Source organism: Micropterus dolomieu, linkage group LG04 (genome assembly GCF_021292245.1).
Source record: "Micropterus dolomieu isolate WLL.071019.BEF.003 ecotype Adirondacks linkage group LG04, ASM2129224v1, whole genome shotgun sequence".
NCBI lineage: Eukaryota > Metazoa > Chordata > Actinopteri > Centrarchiformes > Centrarchidae > Micropterus > Micropterus dolomieu.
Genome location: NC_060153.1, coordinates 18,109,780 through 18,129,422, shown reverse-complemented (window position 1 = coordinate 18,129,422; position 19,643 = coordinate 18,109,780). Strand labels below are relative to the sequence as shown.

The window sequence follows — 19,643 nt, the reverse complement described above, 5'->3', positions numbered from 1 at the left end:
TGAAGAGCTAGCTTCTCAGAATTCAGCTGGCAGAGGGGGTGTCAAGGTGAGGCTGGAAAATTACATCTCAGAGCAGCATCATGCAGAAGTAAATAGGTTTTGTCATAACGATTCATGTTTTTATGCAGTAATTCTACATGTGCCAGATTTAAATGCTGCTACAGAAAACCTGATGCAGATCTACAAATAAATCTGTCCACTATCGCAGATTTGAAATAAGACTCTTGTGAAGACTCTTACCTGTTGCTGCTTGGCCTCATATTCTTTGAGCAGCTCCTCAGTCTGCAGTTGTCTCTCCTTGACCTTGAGCAGCTCCTCCTCTTTGGCCACCATCTCCTCATCCTGCCGAGTCACTTGCAGCAGAGGCTTCACCTAAAAGAAAGAAAGAATAAAAATGAACATCTCACGGTAAATCTTTAAAAACATTGTTCAATAGTAAAATGTATTTTCCTTGCGTTTTCTTAATTACCATTACAGTACAATAAAAGGTGAGTGCTCTACAGACGCCTGATAAAGATGTCAATATCTCACAAGTGATATCAGTGTACTGTATATAGTCAAAACTCTACATATCGACACCCAGAACTACAGATTTAATTTTTGGACCAATAGAGCTGCGAGTTGATTTGACTTAACTTGGTGACCAATAAATACGGAAAAATTGCTGTGCTGCGCATAGTTTTATTTTTGGGAGCACCAACAAACGGTCATGAATAATTAAAAACTTAAATGGGACTCGACTTTGGCTGCAGCGGAATAGCCTTTCATTCAAAAATGTATTAGCCAATACGCATACATTAGAAGCTTAACAGTTTCGTTATTTATGTGCTTTTAGATATTACTGTAATAATTTTTGAACTTGTTTTGTCTGCTCAGAAAAGGACTATCAACTTGATTTTGTTTGTAATCAACAGGGTGCTATTTGCTGTCCTATTATTGGGTTAGCCAACAACAATGGTAAAAAGCAAGCAACTTTAAGTGGCTTCTCCAATATCTTACCTTGGTGAAAAGCCTCCACCACTGCCAGTTCCTGAGTTTGAGGTAAGCAGCACAGTTCCTCTGGATAACTTTCATGGCGGTCAGCTGCTGCTGTCTCTTGGCAAAGGCTCTGGGGTACAAAAAACAGAAGTAACATATTTGACATTTTGCCTAGAAGTTCTTTCCTTTCATCATAGTGTGTTACATTTATTCATCTGCAGTAGAAAAAAAACAAAAGCTGAAGTGCACAAATATGTTGCTTGGTTAAATATCTTCACTGTTATGGATCGAGTGACTCCTTCATACTTGCGGGCCACATATCCTCTGCACCAGGCCTGGAAGCTGATGATCACATCTGTGATCTTAATGTCTCTCTCCTCCTCCAGGTGGGCCAGGACTCCAGCTCTGAAGAACACTTTACTTTGACCGATGCGGTACAGGTTTGGGTCCAGCTCCAGAGCTTTTATCTGACATGAAGAGGACAGAGGTGACTCAGTGACCAGTCTTAAAGCTTGAAATGGAGAAGGATGAGACATTTTGTCCTCGTTCTGATAAATTGCTTACTTTTAAAACTGATTTATTGTTCTTACCATGAGCACGCAGGCTTGCTTTCCGTCCATAAAGCCCTTTGGGATGGAATTCGGAGTGAGGATTTCATACCTTAAAAAGACAGACAAGCACAATTAAATTTCTAATAATTAAAGTAGTTTGACTTGAAATCTGTAATTTAGGACTGCAGTTGTTTTTACTTCATGACTTGCTTTTGTAGTTATAGGCACACATTCACTTTTGTGGATTATATGTCCTTTGATCCATTTTTCTTTTTCACATTTGTCCTACTTGAGAACTTGAAGTTTAGACTGGGATGGGGATCTTTATTGAGTGGGTAAAATATAAATGTGTCTCTGAAAAGGAGGATTATTTCTTTAGAGGGGTGGTAGCTTGAGAGAAAATTATTTTGAGGAATTGGTCGTTAGGTACTTAGTCATTTTCTAAAAATATACTAAAAAAAGAGAAAGATGTTTGAAAGGTGTTGTTTGGTATTTGTCACCTCTGTCTGAACTCCTGGAAGACGATGCGATTGGGGAAGCCCTGTCTGCAGATGCGAATCCCCTCCAGGACTCCATTACACCTTAGCTGGTCCAGAACCAGGTGAGACTCCAGTTTACCAGCCTGAAGAAGAAACAAATTCAAAAAACAACATTAAAGTCAAATTATTTGTATTGTAATGATCGTCTATAAATGCGTTAATTTTTTTTACCCCTCATCTAAATTGAGTGCGTCATCAGTCGTTCAAATTTGTGATATTGGCAGAAAAAAATAAAATGGTCTTGTCTAATAAACCATGTCAGGATGTAGGATGAGTAGTGGTTCTTTTACAGGTGGATCCCCACATGTCAAGTGAAGCACAACTATTTTATTTCCACGCCTGAAAGCATTCAAGGCTCATAAATCTCAATCTTTTCTTCTTTGTTAGTTCAACATGTGTCTTACAGGCACCAATATGCCAGAGCACATTCGTAGTTTGTCATATTTTATGTTCCTTCACTTGTACCACAATGCTCATGCATCAGTTTCTGCAACAGCTGCAATGCTGAGTTATTGTTTGTACCTTCTTCTCGTGGTTGGGGATGATGCAGCGGACGAAGTTGGGGTTGGTGTTCCTGAGCGTGGCCATGAGGTTACCCAGCTGCTCCTTGTACAGCTGGCCCACGGTGCGGAACATGCCCTTACGGGTTTTGGCCGCACCGTGCACGGAGTCTGACATTCCTGCCACCTTATCCAGGCCGACAATACGGTCCACTGAGAGAACACGGAGAAGGTGTCATCACATTTCAAACTTTAGTGACGACAGAAATTAAACATTTATATACAGCAGTGAGACAGTAAGCATTATGACATTTTGGATGAGCTACAACCGTTACCATCTCTCCATAGGTCAGCGGTAAATTTGTCTGTAGACTGGTTGAGCAAAGTGGCCACACACTCATTTAGCGGATCCATGTTTTTCAGCAGCCAGTTGTCTGCTTTGTAGTCCACCTGCACCAGAGGAGAGCTACGTTTATAATGAAGAGCTGGAAAGTTGGGTTAAACCACCAGACCACTGTTACTACAAGTTAATGCCTTGCTGCCCCCTCATATTGTGAAGTGCAACTATTTATGACTTATGTTATGACTTTAGTTACATGTACAAGCCAAACCTTGTATACTCAGTATATAGCCACAGGACCGTGTTGGTACTTTGCAGCCATCTAGAAGTAAAAAGTAATTATGTACATTTACTCAAGTACAGCAAAAGTACTTGAGTATTTCCATGTTGCCACTTTATACTTACTTATACCCCACGACATTTAAGAGGAAACAAATATGTACTTTTTACTCCAGTTCATTTATATGAAACATAAAATAACTAGTTAAAATACTACATTCACGCTAATGCATCAATAATAATAATAATAATAATAATAATAATAATAATAATAATCCACTATAATATATCACTCTTGAAGAGGCCATTCTATGCTGTTCCTTTAGATAATTTAAATAAACTTGCTGATAATACTTCGGTACTCTTTACTTGTGTATTTTTCACTGGTTTAACTACTTTTACATTTATCGAGGCTCTAGGTAAAGTGTTTGTTAACTGTATGTTTGTTAACTGTAAATGTACATTAATATTTTATAAGTTAAAATTTATCGTCAGTGACCTTTCCAGCATAGTGTATAATGCAGAAATCAGCGTTGTCCTTGAGTTTCTTGGGTTTCTGGAACTTGGGGTGTGTTCCCTGCTCCTGAACCACTTTTTCCACAAAGCTCTTGTCTGTGGCTTTGGGGAACCAGCACTCCTCATCCAGTAGTGCCAGGATGCCCGGAGGGCCGGCCTGTAACATGACAAACAATCTATTTTAAGTGTCTTGACTTGTATTACACAACTGTTTGCTGCAGAAATTACAATCGAGTGTTACTCCACTGTACTGTCAATGTTGTTGTGTGTGAATCTTGAGGAGGAATAATAACTGGGTGGCATCTTACAGGTTTCTCAATGAGGTCGATGCAGGGCTGCAGGTCGAGGCCGAAGTCGATGAAACTCCACTCGATGCCCTCCCTCTGGTACTCCTCCTGCTCCAGGACAAACATGGTGTGGTTGAAGAGCTGCTGCAGCTTCTCGTTGGTGTAGTTGATACACAGCTGCTCAAACGAGTTCAGCTGTAGGACAGAATTAGAGAAACGATTATTCAACAGACAGAAAATTAATAGGCAACTTTTTCTATATGCAACAAAAATGTACTTGTTCCAGCTTTACCCCCCACACACCACTCACTTGTGTAACAACTGTTTACTGGTGCTACACTTTTCTCTTATCTCTGATTAGATTAAACATGAGCCGCCGCCCCCACACACACACCCCCGTTCATCAGGGTTTACCTGTTCTGTGAACTTCTCCTGAGTCTGAAAGTAATGGTAGACTGTTAAAGACCTGATTTTAGCCATTTTGCCTGACTGGACCTCCTCTTCAGGTTCACTTCTATTTGTAATTTGAAACCGCCTCTTTTAAACTGATTGAACTTTGTCATCACTCTATAGGATGCCCAGACTGCTGAAACAAAGCGGCTGAGCCATCACAGTGCTCCGTTTAATCATGGAACTACAGTTATGACGCTTAACTCTAAATCTCTCAAGCCCTGAACACCACACCTCAAAGATCTCAAATCCAGCGATATCTAGGATGCCAATGAAGGAGGCCCCCTGTCTCTTGGTCTTGTCCAGGGCCTTATTGATCCTCAACACCAGCCAGCGGAACATCCTCTCGTAAGAGGCTTTGGCTAGAGCCTCAACAGCAAACTCGGCCTGCTCCTGGGTCTGGGCCTTCTGGACATAGTCCCTGCCAACCTGCATAAAAGAAAGAAATGCTCTAATGTCATCCTGTGATACTAAAATTATCATTACATGGAAACTGCAAAATAGTGTTAATTTATTTGGAATTACAAAACTAAACAACACCAGCTTCAAACAATACAGTCGTGGAGGAGAAAAAAATAAATTAAAAAAAAAAAAAATCAAACACACAAAAAAGGTAGAAATCATAAACTATTTATCCCATAATCATTAGAAGAAGAAGGTAAACATGTCACATCATTGAAGTGTATTGATTGCTATACAGACCTTGATTCTGGGTGACAGGATGGCTCGTGTGAAGTCGGTCACATTGATGCTCAGCAGGTGACATACTTTCTGGGCAGCTGGGGGTGAAACACGGGAGTCATATTGGAGGATGTTGGAAGGATTGAGAAAATGGAGGGTGACAGGCACCATGCACAGTAAAGGACGATTACAATGATGATGAAATGTGCGTACCGGTGTCATCAGGCATGGAGGCCTGGTCAGAGTTGCGCTCCTTCTTGAAGGTCATGTTCCCCAACTGCAGCACGGCCGACACCACCTTTAACATACCTGACAAACAATCAGAAGAGGTCACAGCGTGCTGCAGATGATCAGTAATGTGCCACCACGCCATTCGTTTGATAATCTCACCCTATTAAAAAGACACTTGGAAAACCCATTATATGCAATAATCAAGTATGATTATAAACTAAATATCCTTGGGTTTTGGACTGTTGGTAGAAAAAAAAAAAAACCCCACATCTAAATCCTGTGGAAAGTTACTATAACGGACATTTTTAAAATCTGTTAAAATGAGAAAGTAATCAGAAGATAAAAAAGTGCTCAGTGAAGTTTTCTTGCCTACAAACTAAGTTGCTTTTACACTCTGTGTCACTCACCAAAACGCATTGAGTGTAACCTCGAGCCATAACAAACATTGAATGCATTTCCTTCCTCTAAACATTTGCAAAGCAGATTTTTTTATAGTGTTTTAAATTCTGCATTGTTTACATCCATGTTTACTAACTAGAAGTGTTCTTCACTGCCTTTGCTAGGACATGATCTTAACATATGGCGGTGTGTTACTGCCACCTGTAGATCAGTGGATAGTGTGACACCAGCAGGAGGAATGGGTATTCGGTCTGTGTGTGCATTTGTGTCCTGCTCATAGAAAAACAAAAATCCACAGCGTTACTAGGTCAGAAACAAATGAAAACAAAAAAGGTACCAATTGTTTCCTCTTCTGGGATGCTCATGATCTGAAAGGCGTCCATGGTCTCAGTGAACAGGTCCTTGTCTTGCTGACCAGGAATTGTCACGTTTCCATTGGAAAGGAAGCGGTACTTGCTGTATTCCTCCAGACACAGCTCGGCTGGGCGGGGGGGGGGGAGAGAGAGAGAGAAAATAGAGGACAGAATTATTTATAGAGAACTGACCATTTTAACACACTTTCATGGGCCTGCTAAACTCTGTTGCTTGAATGCACACAACTTCAGCACCATTGTACTGCAGACACTAATAACTGAACCAAGGAGTGGTTCAAAAAAATATCAGTTTCCAATATTAGTGGAATGAAGCAGATACTTTTCGTGTATACAAGCTGCTCATTTAAATGTCTTTGCTCTTGAACTCCAAGTCATGTTCAGCTATCAATAAACCACATTTATTTAGCTACTTTCTTCAACTTTCATTTAAGTAGCTCTGTTCGATGCATTCACGGTTGTACTAAAATGCCTCACAGCGCAGCTTGTCCCCTGCTCCTGTCAGCATGTAGTAGAAGATGTGGAAGCTCCTCTCCTCTTTAGCTTGTCGGATGGCCCGAGACTTCTCCAGCAGATCTGGTTAGCATTTCAGTCAAGGACAAACAAATGCAAAGGCAAACTCAGCAGGACAAACAGCATCTTTAAAATATAGTGCAGAAACAAGCAGACCCTCAGGGACCTCTCCAGGTTGTCTTTGTGGTAATATGATTAAATGCATCACTAAAGGACAATTAAAACGCAAATGTGAGGGGCCAGAGGTTGCACTTGCACCTGCATTTTTTCTAGACCTTGTGGATGATAGAGGGGGCACCTCTATCAGACAGGGTCTAGTCAAAACTAATTTTAATATGGTATTTGATATTGCACTCACATGGTAAATATTCAACAACAACAACAACTTTGCTGAATAATCACAAACTAACTGACAGCAAACCTGATGTGGCAGAGCATTACAGCATGCAAATTCTGATTGCTTTCTGTCACCCTTTGCAAATTGGGGAAGCAAATTTTTGCCCCGGGGCCACCGAGCAGGTTAATCCAGCCCTGTACAGAACGGGAAAGTAGCATATATTTTAAAAAGGATGCAAGTTTCAATGTTGGCTCCAACGATGTATCCATTCACGTCAAAATTGATCCTGATGAATTTTCCCTATAAGAGAAAACAAATCAAAGTGATGTTTGTAAGGCTGAAAACATTTTAAAAACCTATGTTCTTGATCAGCTTCTTACTATGAGTGTTGGAGTCATAAGTGAACATAAAATAAAATCGACCAAAATTATTTAATATTAATGATTTCTGTATTTTTCCTCTGCTCTTCTCACGGGCAGGGCTTTAAAGTCACATATGACATTTATTTTCTGTGTTTTGTGGACATGAATTTTAAGTTATCTAGTCATTCTTACAAATCTTGAGGAGTTGTCATTCTTGACGGTCTTTGCATTGCCAAAGGCCTCCAGGATGGGGTTTGCTTGCAGCAGCTGTTTCTCCAGTTCCCCCTGACAAAAACGATCGAGTATCAGAGCAAACTATAGACTCCAATAACACTTTTTCATCTAAGCTGGACATTAGTCAAACAAGCACAACTTTCATGCATTTTCTTGGAGAGCTGCAAATCTTTCATTGGCGAAAACATACACAAGCTACATGCAGTAAATCATTAATTTTATTAAAAAAAAAAAAACAATTCATGCTCCGTATTGAAAAGAATTACCTCAGGGGATGTCAATATTGCCCAATCAACCACACACACACACACACACACACACACACACACACACACACACACTGAATCCTGCACATTCCAACACATTCCCGCATCACAGCAAGCCCACTCAAGCACAAAAGCCCTGTAAGATCATCCCTGTCCATGCAGGCACAAACAAGAGAACACAAGAAGCACAAAGGCCAGTTAGCCAACCTCCCCTAAAGGAAATGCAAGAGTGTATTTTACTGTGACACACCAAAAAGTTTCATTCTACTACAATGACAAAATCAAGACTGAGCAGATTGAGAAAAAAAATAAATTGTTGCTGGGTGGGAATGAGATACTTTGACCTAATGCCTAATGCCAGAGGGAACAAACACCTGTGGTGTATTTTAGCATGAGAGACCTATCTCTTGAATCTCTGAACCCACACCGGATTCTTTATTTGCAAGGAAAAGGTTTTCAGGTTTATTTAAAAACAAACTTGTATTTAACACTTGTGAGGGATAAATCTTCAGATGTTACTTCATTGATCCTTTTATTAATTAAAACATTTTCTTACTATTGTAGTTTTATGTTCAAAAAGACTCTCTTCCCGAGTTTGATACCACTTTAATATTGCATGCTACTATAGTGTAAACATTAAGCTAAAAAAAGTACATTTCAATGCATTTCCTTGAACCCCATACTAAGACAATAAAACGTTTCATGTTAGTAGAGTAGTGCATAAACAGACACCATGCGTATGGAGTCGGAGAGATGAACTCACATGTGACAAAACTGCATTCCCCTGGAGAAGAGGTGAGAAAGGAGAGAGAGTTCAATACATTTGATACCAACTTCAATGCACAGATTACTTAACTCCAGAGGAAACCTTTTGTCAACCTGTTGAATTATTAAGTGATTTCACAAAAATTTCAGGTAAAGTCTTGTGAAACAACCTAAGAATAAGAGGACACACACATTCACATCTGCGTTCTGCTTCACTGTCAGACAGAGAGGTGAGGCAGGCACGTCGAGGCCTGAAAGAGGAATGTGCAGTAGTCGCCCCACAGTCAGACAACATTATCGAGAAGGACTAACATGGAGAGAACAAGGAACATCAGAGCAGATGGGGAAAATACAGGGGGTGGCCTTTCCAAATCTTCGGATGAACCATCAGGAAGGAAGGAGGGAACGAAAAAGAAAAACAATGAGTTTTTACTGACCTGGTCTTTCTTGGACTTGAAAGATGAGGCAACATGGGCAAGATACTGAATGACTTTCTTGGTATTTTCTGTTTTCCCTGCTCCTGATTCCCCACTGTAGGAAAGGACACAGCACATAGAAATATGTTGACACACATTATGTACTAATCATACGAGGTAAAGTCTAAACATCAGGGCAGTGGCAATACTGATCCTAAGGCATTAAAAGCAACACATTAAACAATAAAGCAAAGTACAACATACAACTCAGGTCTTTTCTCATAACCTGCAGAAATAAAAAATGAAAAATGTTTCCAATGTTTGTAGAAAACTATGACTGAACCAATTTCTTTTTACATGACATGGGTGAGAAAACACTGGTAATTTAAACATCTACAATTCCATGACAACCTGGAAAACTATCTGCTGATATCTGCTGTGTGAACTGATCAAAAGCTCCAGAAGTGCAACTAAATAGCTTCAGGTGAGATTGTTTTGTCAAGAAAATGTAGCTCAATTGCACATTATGTTCTTGAGAGGAAAACGATATTGAAACTTAATCCTACAACCAACAGACGCCGTCGTGCAGCCACACCTTTTTGCCATTTGGCATGAACAGTTAATCAGCTGTTCTTTGGCTCGTGACCCAACGTTTCCACAATATTGTGTGCAAGTGTGTGAATCCATTTGGAGGCCACGCCCGTTTTACAATATGTCTCTTCCATTGTCACGTCCCTTTTTAGCCAGTCGGCATGAACACAAACACACACGCAATTTTGACTTTATCGTTATTGTGAAGATACCAGGAGAACGGAGTGACTTACGTGCAGAGGATGGACTGGTCCTCGCGATCTGAGGGGAAGAGAAAGAGGAGAAACGTCGATCAGGGAAAAAAGTTGACAGGTAGCGGATTTCAGAATAATACGGCATTGTGATTGTTTAACTCTGCAGTTTCTGTGGTGTGTAACAGTGCAGGGCTGAAACTGAATTGAAAATGAATTGGCAACTATACATCAACTATTCATCTATGATAGCTGCTCAATGATGTGTTTAAAATCATAGTGAAATAAATATCTTTGGGTTTTGAACTGATGATCAAACAAAAAAAAAAAAGCTATTTAAAATCAGTCACATTGGGATTTTTACAATAATCGTAAGCTGCAGCCCTGAAACCATGTGGGCATGTACAAATTAGTGTACACACACACACACACACACACACACCGGTAGCGTGTGTACTGTAAATATACTGTAGCAAATAAAGTTTGTCACCAAACACGCCGTTTCTCTTTACAAAAACACAACTGTGATACCCTGCATCATGCTCCTGTAGGCTGTGTCTGTGATGGCATAGATGTGAGGGGGCATCTCGTGTCTCTTCTTGCCCTTGTACATGTTCACTATCTCCTCAGTGTAGATGGGCAGGTACTTGTAGGGGTTGACCACCACGCAGAAGAGACCAGAGTACGTCTGGGTATGATAGCAGATAGTTACCGTCAGAGAGGAGTGTTACTGCAACCAGTCACATGAGTGCACACAGTCAATAATGAAGGGAGATCTGTAACGTGAGATTCTTCATGGTGCCTCTATATCAAAACACGTGAATCCACCCAAACTCACATAGATGAGTCCAGAGTAGTATCTCTCCTTCAGGTTGTGCAGCACAGAGGCCTCATTCAGGCAGGTGAGCTCCGCCATGTCCTCCACCTTACTGAACTTGGGTGGGTTCATCTTCTGAATGTCATCCTTGTTTACCTTCACCTGAGATTTACAGAGACAAAACACCTGTCAGAGGGATTCCTGAACGAGACTTAGATAGCGGAAACAAAGTAAACTTTAATATTATTTTCATCAACGCTTTTGTCAAGTGAAAATGCTGATTGGTTGCCTGCTAATGACACCGTTCAATAATTTCATTTGAATTCATAAAGCCAACAGATGGACACATTCTTCACTGTCACCTTCTTGCCCGAGTCCGTCAGCTCTACCACACACTCGTCTCCATGCTCCTCCTTGACGGAGCCGGCCTCGAAGCCCAGCTTCTCGGAGGGGACCCACACCAGCTTCTTGGTGGCCCAGTCGGCCTGGGCCATGGGGTTGTTTATCTCACTGCGGTCCCCATACAGGAACTTGTCTGCGTCCGTCATGGTAGCTTTAACACACAGCAAGAGAGCATTTTAAGCAAATATGCAGCCATTTCCAGCAGTATGACCTTTCAAAGAGAGCAAGCGTGGCTTTAAAGGCAACAAAACATTTCAAGTAATTTTACTGTGGACCTGGATTCAAATGCCTACAAGTTATACGCAGACACCGCACAAATCTTAACTCCTGTACTGAACAGTCCTGACTTGATTTATAATTTTTGTGAAATTTATAAATACCTCCACTTGGTTTTTAACCAGTTCACAGAAACAAATTTAATTTATTCTTCGCCAAATTTAATAGGTTTAAAAGGTTTTATTTATTAATGAATATAAACAATGAACACACAGTGCTGCCATCCCATTCAACTGACGCCGATTACCAAAACGCAGTCCCAACATCCCAGTTAGCACCCGAAATATTAATCAAAACCCAAAGAAGTTATTCACTAGTTCTTGATATTCTGTTATTTTGCAGCCACATTCTTGTAGGCGTGGTCGACCAGCCTGAACTTTGTGCGAGCCAACAAAAGTTTATGATAATAAACCCAAAAGTTGTGTAAAAGCATTGTGATAAATTCAGACGGTCATAACTAAGTGATCATTGTATCATCATTGCATAAAACCCTTCTACTGTTGGACAAGAATCAGGATTTAGGTAACTTTAAAACCAACCAAGCAGCCAATCATCATCACTCTCTATTGCTATGTGTTTTCATGCAGATCAAGATTCAGTTAAAAAATTTCCAAAACTTTGGGTTGTCCTGAAGGCCGAGGGGGATTCAAGGTTTAAAGCTGATGATACACGGGGCAACTTTTTGAGCAATAGTGCTGGGCAATGTTGCCATTAATGGTAATGAGTCCCCCGCTGCCCACCACGCCCCGCCGCTATCCGTTCAAAACATAGTCGGACTTGCCACCAGCAAGATTGCCCAGCAACATTGCTCAAAAATTTGCCCCGTGTAGCATCAGCTTAAGACTCTAAATGTAATAGGTTCAAGTTTGGCTTTATTGCATGTCATCCTTCCTCTCTTTCCTCATTTCCTGTCATTTCTCTGCTCTCGCAATTGAATGAAGGCAAGGATTTTTTAAAGATAAGATATGATTGATGAACTTTATTATATATATATTTAATATACATTTCTGTCACCAATATAAAATAAAACTATGAAAACTAATATTTAAAAAAAGAGCCTGGGTGAAGTTATTACCTTTGAGTGGTCTCCAGTTTTTAAGTTGACTTGTCAGAGAGTCATTGGTGCAACTCAGCGGTTCTCTATAGGGCTGGTGTATTGGACTGCGTTAGATTGATTTACATACAGACAGAAAATTTCACCTTCCAATGTAACATGCAACAAAACAATGCAAGAAGTAAAATACACTTTAAGCCTGCTGAAACTGGACTACAGCAGCATCTGTTATTCTTGCTTGTCATGCCTCTAAAAGTGTCACTCATCCTGTGTGATAACAAGTCTGTGTGTTTAGTTTAGCTTTGACTTTTCTTTAAATATTTAACTGGAGCAGAAAGATTCAGAATAAAATAGATTCTCAAGGGGAGGAAACTTCAGAAGGTACAGCACAAGTCTGGGCACATTTTCACCAAAACAGCGGTCGTTTCACTGTATTATTATAAGCATGCAAGCTTTTTACTCTAAGACCTATAAACCAAACTAAAGCTCCTCAGTACATACCAATGTAGAGCAAATGGTAAGACACAAGCTAAAAACTCACTGTAGCATTAACAATTTAAATGTTGCGTTTCATTTCAATGCTTGACAGTGTGTATTCATGACCTGTGGCTCGACAGTCAGACAAAAAAATAAAAAATAAAAAAAACAATTAGCCACTTTTCACCTGTGCTCCGCAGTATGACCCTCCCTCTACCTGTCCAACCTTTACTCCCTGTCTGACCCACATTCCTTCCTCATCAGCTCATTACACAGAATTCCACAAATTCCCAACTCATTCTCCCACTCCTCATTATCCACAACCCGCCCTATAGAGCCGCAATTTCTACCACAGGTAACAAATGTGCAGCTATTACATATCACTCTGCTTCAGGACAGTGAGACTCTGTGGCTCTGTGCATTTAAAGCCTCTGTTAGGGAGAGTTATGCAAAAGTCCTGGTGAAAAAAGGAAGGCAGAGGAATGCTTTGCAGTCACAGAGGCAGGCAGGAATGTCGTGAGCAAGTCTGGGCAGAGAGAAATGTCATTATTCCCCCAGCCACACCCTAGAGATAGACTTAATGCCTCGTCAGAATAAACAAGGAAAAACCTTCAAACATATCAAATCCATCACCTCGATTCTACTTTTACCAAAAGCCATGTTGAACTCATTAATGTTTAAGGGATAATCCCCTTTGAGATGCAGAATCAAGTCACAAGATTATTATTCTAAAATCAATTTGGGAAATTTGTGTAGCAGAAATGTGTTTTCTTTTTCTTTCCTGTCTTATTAATCATCTTTTGACCCCTCCGTCAGATTTATGATGCAACCTGCAGGTTTAGACTGGACAAAAAAGTTACATAAACCGATGTGAACAACATGAAGAGGTAGGAAAAGACGACTTGATGGCGTTATGATAACAATAATCTGAAATGGGAAGCAACAGGAAAACAAGTTTTGTCCAGACATTAGAAGAAAAAAAATGTTCAGGCCTCTAAATAGTGGCATTGGTTTACTTTTGAGGCAGGAATATCATCACTCTTCAGATCTTATGGAACAAGTCAAGTCCATTTCATCCATCTACCCCCAAAAATATATTCCAAATACATTAAGTTGCCAGAAAGGGTTATATAGTCTGTACAGCATACGACACCCTCCATCCTTAGACTCTATGGAGAAGTAAAACTACTAAGAGAATCCACATCAATTAAAACCCAAACACAGAGTTCCTCTTCCCAATCAAAGGTGCTCTCATGTCTATAAATACGTATAAAGGTTTGTGTATGAATGTTTGTACAGCAGAAGTTCAGAGCAGCTGCCTCGTCTCAGGTAGAGGTTAGAGTGTGTGGGTACGGAGAGAAATAAAGACAGAGTGTGTGTGTGTGTTTATAGAGTGAGGGATAAAGGGATCAGTGCACAAGGTGTCATCTGTGTCCCTCCTAAGTTCATTATGTGCTCAGACTCTTTGAAGATCAGTGGGGGAGGAAGAGGAACACAGTGACGTTTCATCATGCAGCGATGAAATCCTGCAGAGTGCTAAACTGCAGATTTCCCAGAGGTCAGAGACAATCAACAGCATCACTTATTTAGAGTAAGTATACGAGGGGCTGGCTGCATCATTAATACTCAGGCTCACGCCAAAAAAACACAAAACATTAAAACACAAAGCCTAAACCTGTGACACTCACATGTGTGCGGCTTCATTAACGCTATCCATGGGCCAACTTCCTCAGGAAGTTGCACAAAAGTTGCCTGTGCACATTTTGACACTTTGTGGTTCAAAATGACATGAACCGAGTCGAGCTTCACGGCCGCCCTTGTCATTCCAATCGAGAGCTAAACGACACCTCCCACACCTCTGCTGGAGACCAGGATGAAGAATCAGGTCTCAGTGCGCGACTGGGAGAGTGTTCCCAGAAGGATTTCCAGACAGACATGTGAAGTTTAACCATGTCGGGAAACAGAATAACTCCAGATCCCCAAACCTTGTTAACCTTACAAGCTTTTGGATTTAGTTTTCCCAGCAGATGTATTCCTTTTGTCTGTCGTGGACCTGCTTAATCTGCCTCCCTTTGGGTCTTATGTACATTTTCAACAACATACCCCTGTTCTTGGCTGACAGTCAATCCCCTTGCTTTATCCTGGATTTTATGACTCTTACCTAACGCATAGGGCACGAACCCTGCCACCTGCAGCCCGGCTGCTGATATCAGGCTGGAGGGGTGACGGAACAACAAGAGATGGACAAGGCGGTGGCACTGACGTTGGGGATTAGTCAAAGTATGTGCTGGTGTTTCTTAAATGTTCAGGGGTGGGGGTGGAGCAGGGTGGGTTATATAGCTGTGCTGGCGGAAGATGTGACACAGGTGTGTTAAAAAAAAACAAAAAAAAACACAACACAACACAACACAACACAACACACACACACACACACACACAAACAGGGAAAAGGCAGCATTTTTAGCCAGAACAAAATGGTTGTATAAAAAGGTGAGGAGAGGGCCCTGGCTTACTTTTTATGGCTCCACATGAGACAGTGCTGCTTAACATCTAGCCTCAACCAGAAGAGGAAGTTTTCATTTTGACAGCAAATTATTTTCACAAGTCATGAGTAGAAACAAACAATTCATGTCAGCCATCACTGTTCATGATTACCACAAAGTCAAATCCTCTTTAGTCTTGACTGCATGTCAATTTTGTAACCTGAGGGTAGAAACACTGCAGCAGGGTGTGTGCAGTCTGCGGATCCAAACGATTTAAATACATAACAGACATAGGTTACAGTGAATACCTGAAATTGAAACACACATTTCCATACCACAGTGACAGGATGGGCCTGTTTTTCCTGTCCTGTCACGCTATTGTTGTTGTCTTTAAAGATTATAGCGGGTCTATTGAGGTACACTTAGCATAACCTGTATGATGGCATTACAACAATTTATCAAACAAACAATCTATCCTCAGCAAACGCCATACTGAAAGGTTTAATCAACCTACACAATGGTCAACATCAAATAAAAAAGCAAAAGTTTAAGAGCATGATAATTGAGCATGCGTGGGTTTAAAGGGCTCCCCTGTGTCCCCTGAAGAGAGCACCCGGCCATGTGGGCGACATTTCTCCTCTTGACCAAATTTATCTTAAATTAAAAATGTCCTTTCTTCTTCTTCTTCTTCTTCACTAAAGTCTCTCACAGTTAATACCACCCAGCTCTCTCTCTACCTGCACAACAACATGAGCACACACCTGGTTTTCAGCTGCAGGCACTGTAGGTGAGCTCGGTTCGTCTCTCTGTGTCCGTGTTTGCAGAAGCGACGTCCTGCTCGACGACACTCCGTTCAAAAAACAAGCCGCTGCGGAAGAAGAAGCTTCGTATCTGTCTCTTTCGTCTCTCTGCTCTGTCATGCGGTCCAGCTGCTCAGGCGTGGCTCGGCGTGTACGGACCTTTAATCCGCCCTGTTTCAGTTTTCGCAGGTAACTTAAACGCCCCGCCCCCGGCCATGCTGCGTTCAAGAACTCCACGCGTAAAAAAAAAACTTGAGTTATGAGTTGTAGTGCCTCGGGATCAAAACGAAGACTCTAGAAAGACTAAATGCAGTGTTTTGTTCATTTGCTACTTTAAAAAAGGAGGAAGCGCAGGATAAAGAGGAGATGGGGCGCGTTGTGTATTTGTGAGCCGTGTAGTCCAGGAAATGCTGTCATCCCTTTGTTAGATATGTCTCATTGTGTGCACTGACGGCAGCATAAGGTTTATTATTGTGCAGGATGGACCGGGCTCACTGTTACGTCCCTTAAGATACTTATACAGAAGATGTGCAGTCACAAATAGTAATGCATAGGAAAAGAAATGCATTTTTATTAGCGCTGGAACAAACGGCAACAATTTTCATCGATTAATAGTTTAGGTCATTTATAAACCTAAATGATTGTGTACAGCTTCTCAGATGTGAGGATTTGCTATTGCTCTCTGTTTTATAAATTTGAAGTTAAATTTCCTTTGATTTTGTAGGTTTGGTAGTATAAAACAAGCAATTTGAAGACGCACCTCAGGCTCTTGATAATTTTGAGTATGTTCTGACATTTTATAGACTGGACTAGTCCTACAGTGTTGGGCAGTAACGCGTTGCTGTAATAATATTAGGTATTTTCCCCAGTAACTAGTAATGTAACTAATTGCTTTTCTAAAACAGTAATATTATGACTACTAACGAAGGCAAGTAACGCTGCGTTACTCGTTACTGAACGCACCATCCTTGACGTGAATCCACGACTGTGCGGCAGCTCACCGGCGCCGGACTTTATGTTGTTCATGTCCGCTGATAATATAGGCTACATGTGCAGACCGCTGTTTAAAAGTCGGGATTTACTTGCTTTATTTTTTATTTCAGCCGGTGGTTTTAAGAAACGTTAGGCCTAGGCTATGTACTTCGTAAGACACTCCTTGCTGCTGTTGAATGTAATGTTAGTTAAAAAGTCGGGAGAGACGATTTGTTTGGGGGTGAAGCAGAGTTTCTCATAATTAGCCTATAATTTGGATAATTATCAACCGCCACAAATTGATTTTCTAATTTTTTTTAGTAGGTGTATTTAAAATCATCTTTGATTGAGGAGCTCATTGTCAATTAAATGAAAATGCAAACATGAACCGCCTAACCTACTGTAAGTTACACACAGAAGGAGGGAAAGTGTTTATGTAGTGTGTATATGTTGAGACATGGTTACTGTTGGAAGAGAGTCTCTGATTATCTGCTGTGTGATCCGAGCATCAGGGGTCTGTTTCACAAAAGCAGAAATTAGAAATCCAGGATAAGAGATAAAGCTAGGCTTGACTTAGTGTGATCAGCGCATCCTGGCTCTATCAGTTTCACAAAGGTCAAACCAGGCTCAGAAGGTGCGACTATGTCAAGCCAGGTGTAAGTAATTCAGATAAATGAGCGTCTACAGCTTTCTTCAAGAGACCACACGGTCGATCACAGATTCATTGATGCTGAAACCCATTAAAGACGTGTGCAGCATACTTTATTCGCTGTTACTCACTGTGTTTAAATAAGGTTTATGATGAAAAAATGCACATAATATTAAAAAAAGAGAAATCCACAGTGTAAGCATGACTGTAGCATAATGTATTAATCATTGTTTTCTGTCCCAAGCTGTAGCAGATGATCCCAGGGAGAAATAAAACAGGTCAAAAAACATTGTGGTGTCCTCTCCCTTGTTGTAATTTGGGAGTATTATACAATTATGAAACCTAATGAAAATTATATAGGCCTATATGTATCTCCTATATAGTGCGTGTGCCATACACTTTTAAGGCTCAATATAACATTACAATTATGACAGTTTCAGTTAAGAGCAGTGATATTTTTAGCTACTCACACATTCAGTCGGTCCACTGTTGGCTGCCACACTTTCTTAACGCTGGTTTATTACTGTACCCGAGTTACTTTTTCTTTTATTTATAATTTTTCTTTACACGTGCTTCCATTCCACGTAAACCTACCCGCTGATGCTCGTTGTGTGCAAAGTATGGTGCACGCGTCTTCTCCAATTATGAAACCTTATAAACACAAACTGCTATTTTAATACAGGCTAATGAAAAATATGCAAAACACATTGGTTTAACTAAGCCTGGCTGTAAGCCTGGTCTGGAGCAGGCTAGCGGCACAGAATAAATCGCTATGGTAACTTATGTGTTACAGCTTTCGTGAAACCAAGTCAAGACTTAATTCAGCCAAGATATCTGGAAAATCCCGGCTTAACTATCTTTGTTTTGTGAAACAGCCCTCTGGTCAGATAGTGTTGGTAGTATAGTGTGTGTGTGTGTGTGTGTGTGTGTGTGTGTGTGTGTGTGTGTGTGTGTGTGTGTGTGTGTGTGTGTGTGTGTGTGTGTGTGTGTGTGTGTGTGTGTGTGTGTGTGTGTGTGTGTGTGTGTAGGAATGCAGATTCCCGTCGGTACCTGCAACTGGAGCAGGGGTGTGGAAGTGCTGATGTGTCCAAGGTGGGAATATGACACAAAGTCCTCATGACACAACCACAACTGGCTGTGGAGAGAGGAATGTAAAGAGGGTAAACCAACATGTAAAACTGCAACATGGCGTCTCACCATATGTGTTTATGTTTTAATGGTTTTAGTGAGAAGTCAATGGGTCCAATGTAAGCCTGTAAATACAGTGCAATAACATCTTTGCACTTGTTTGCTGTTATCATAGCCTCCCTGAAAAACAAATTAAAGACTAACCTTTATTTACTCGACAACAAAATATTCAAATACGTGTTAGTGTGTCACCACAACATATCCCAAACAAGGGGAAGTGTCCACCTGCACTTTGTCTCCCATCCACCAATGAGCTTTAAGTTTAATTTCCTACCATATATGGTCAGAGAGTGGGGAGAAAGAGATAGAAAGAGAAAAAAGGGTTCCAGAAAGAGAGAAGGCTGCAGAGCAGAGAGGTGGAGGTAGGTGTGGTCTATTGTGTGTAAACCCTGCCATTATTCGGAGCCCAGCTCCTCCTGTTGTTTCAGATCTGTCACACATCAAAGATGGCCCGGCATGTGGCAGCTTGAATGAAACTGTGCAAGGATACTCTTTGTTTTATGACTGGGCTTCACTGGAAGCAATTCCATAAAACAATATGAACTTTAGATGCATGTTGATTCAGTCCTAGTGCTGGTACAGCTGCTTGTTTCAGAGGCAGCATTTTTATAAGACTGTCTTAAAACAATACATTGAAAGCAGTGCAGGCCACTTTAGTAATTCTTACTGTCCTGTGGTGGGAGTTTTGTTCAAATAACTTGAAGTAAACATTTGTCTTTCTGCGGATT

At 40.8% G+C, this 19,643-nt stretch overlaps 1 protein-coding gene across 1 annotated transcript in view; it reads right to left on the bottom strand.

The window, feature by feature from the left end:
• Positions 1 to 16,286, bottom strand: part of LOC123969757 (myosin-9-like) — a gene marked incomplete in the record, with an annotated part of 16,648 nt that extends 362 nt beyond the window's left edge. Inside the window, 24 exon segments of the mRNA XM_046047396.1 lie at positions 1 to 26; positions 241 to 372; positions 1,000 to 1,108; positions 1,285 to 1,445; positions 1,569 to 1,638; positions 2,030 to 2,151; positions 2,591 to 2,781; positions 2,904 to 3,018; positions 3,687 to 3,860; positions 4,012 to 4,185; positions 4,675 to 4,869; positions 5,143 to 5,219; positions 5,335 to 5,430; positions 6,089 to 6,232; positions 6,600 to 6,698; positions 7,209 to 7,272; positions 7,527 to 7,619; positions 8,598 to 8,618; positions 9,037 to 9,130; positions 9,840 to 9,867; positions 10,329 to 10,485; positions 10,636 to 10,776; positions 10,977 to 11,167; positions 16,068 to 16,286. Coding sequence (XP_045903352.1) covers positions 1 to 26; positions 241 to 372; positions 1,000 to 1,108; positions 1,285 to 1,445; positions 1,569 to 1,638; positions 2,030 to 2,151; positions 2,591 to 2,781; positions 2,904 to 3,018; positions 3,687 to 3,860; positions 4,012 to 4,185; positions 4,675 to 4,869; positions 5,143 to 5,219; positions 5,335 to 5,430; positions 6,089 to 6,232; positions 6,600 to 6,698; positions 7,209 to 7,272; positions 7,527 to 7,619; positions 8,598 to 8,618; positions 9,037 to 9,130; positions 9,840 to 9,867; positions 10,329 to 10,485; positions 10,636 to 10,776; positions 10,977 to 11,162 — 2,669 coding nt within the window.
• Positions 16,287 to 19,643: the final 3,357 nt, after the last annotated feature.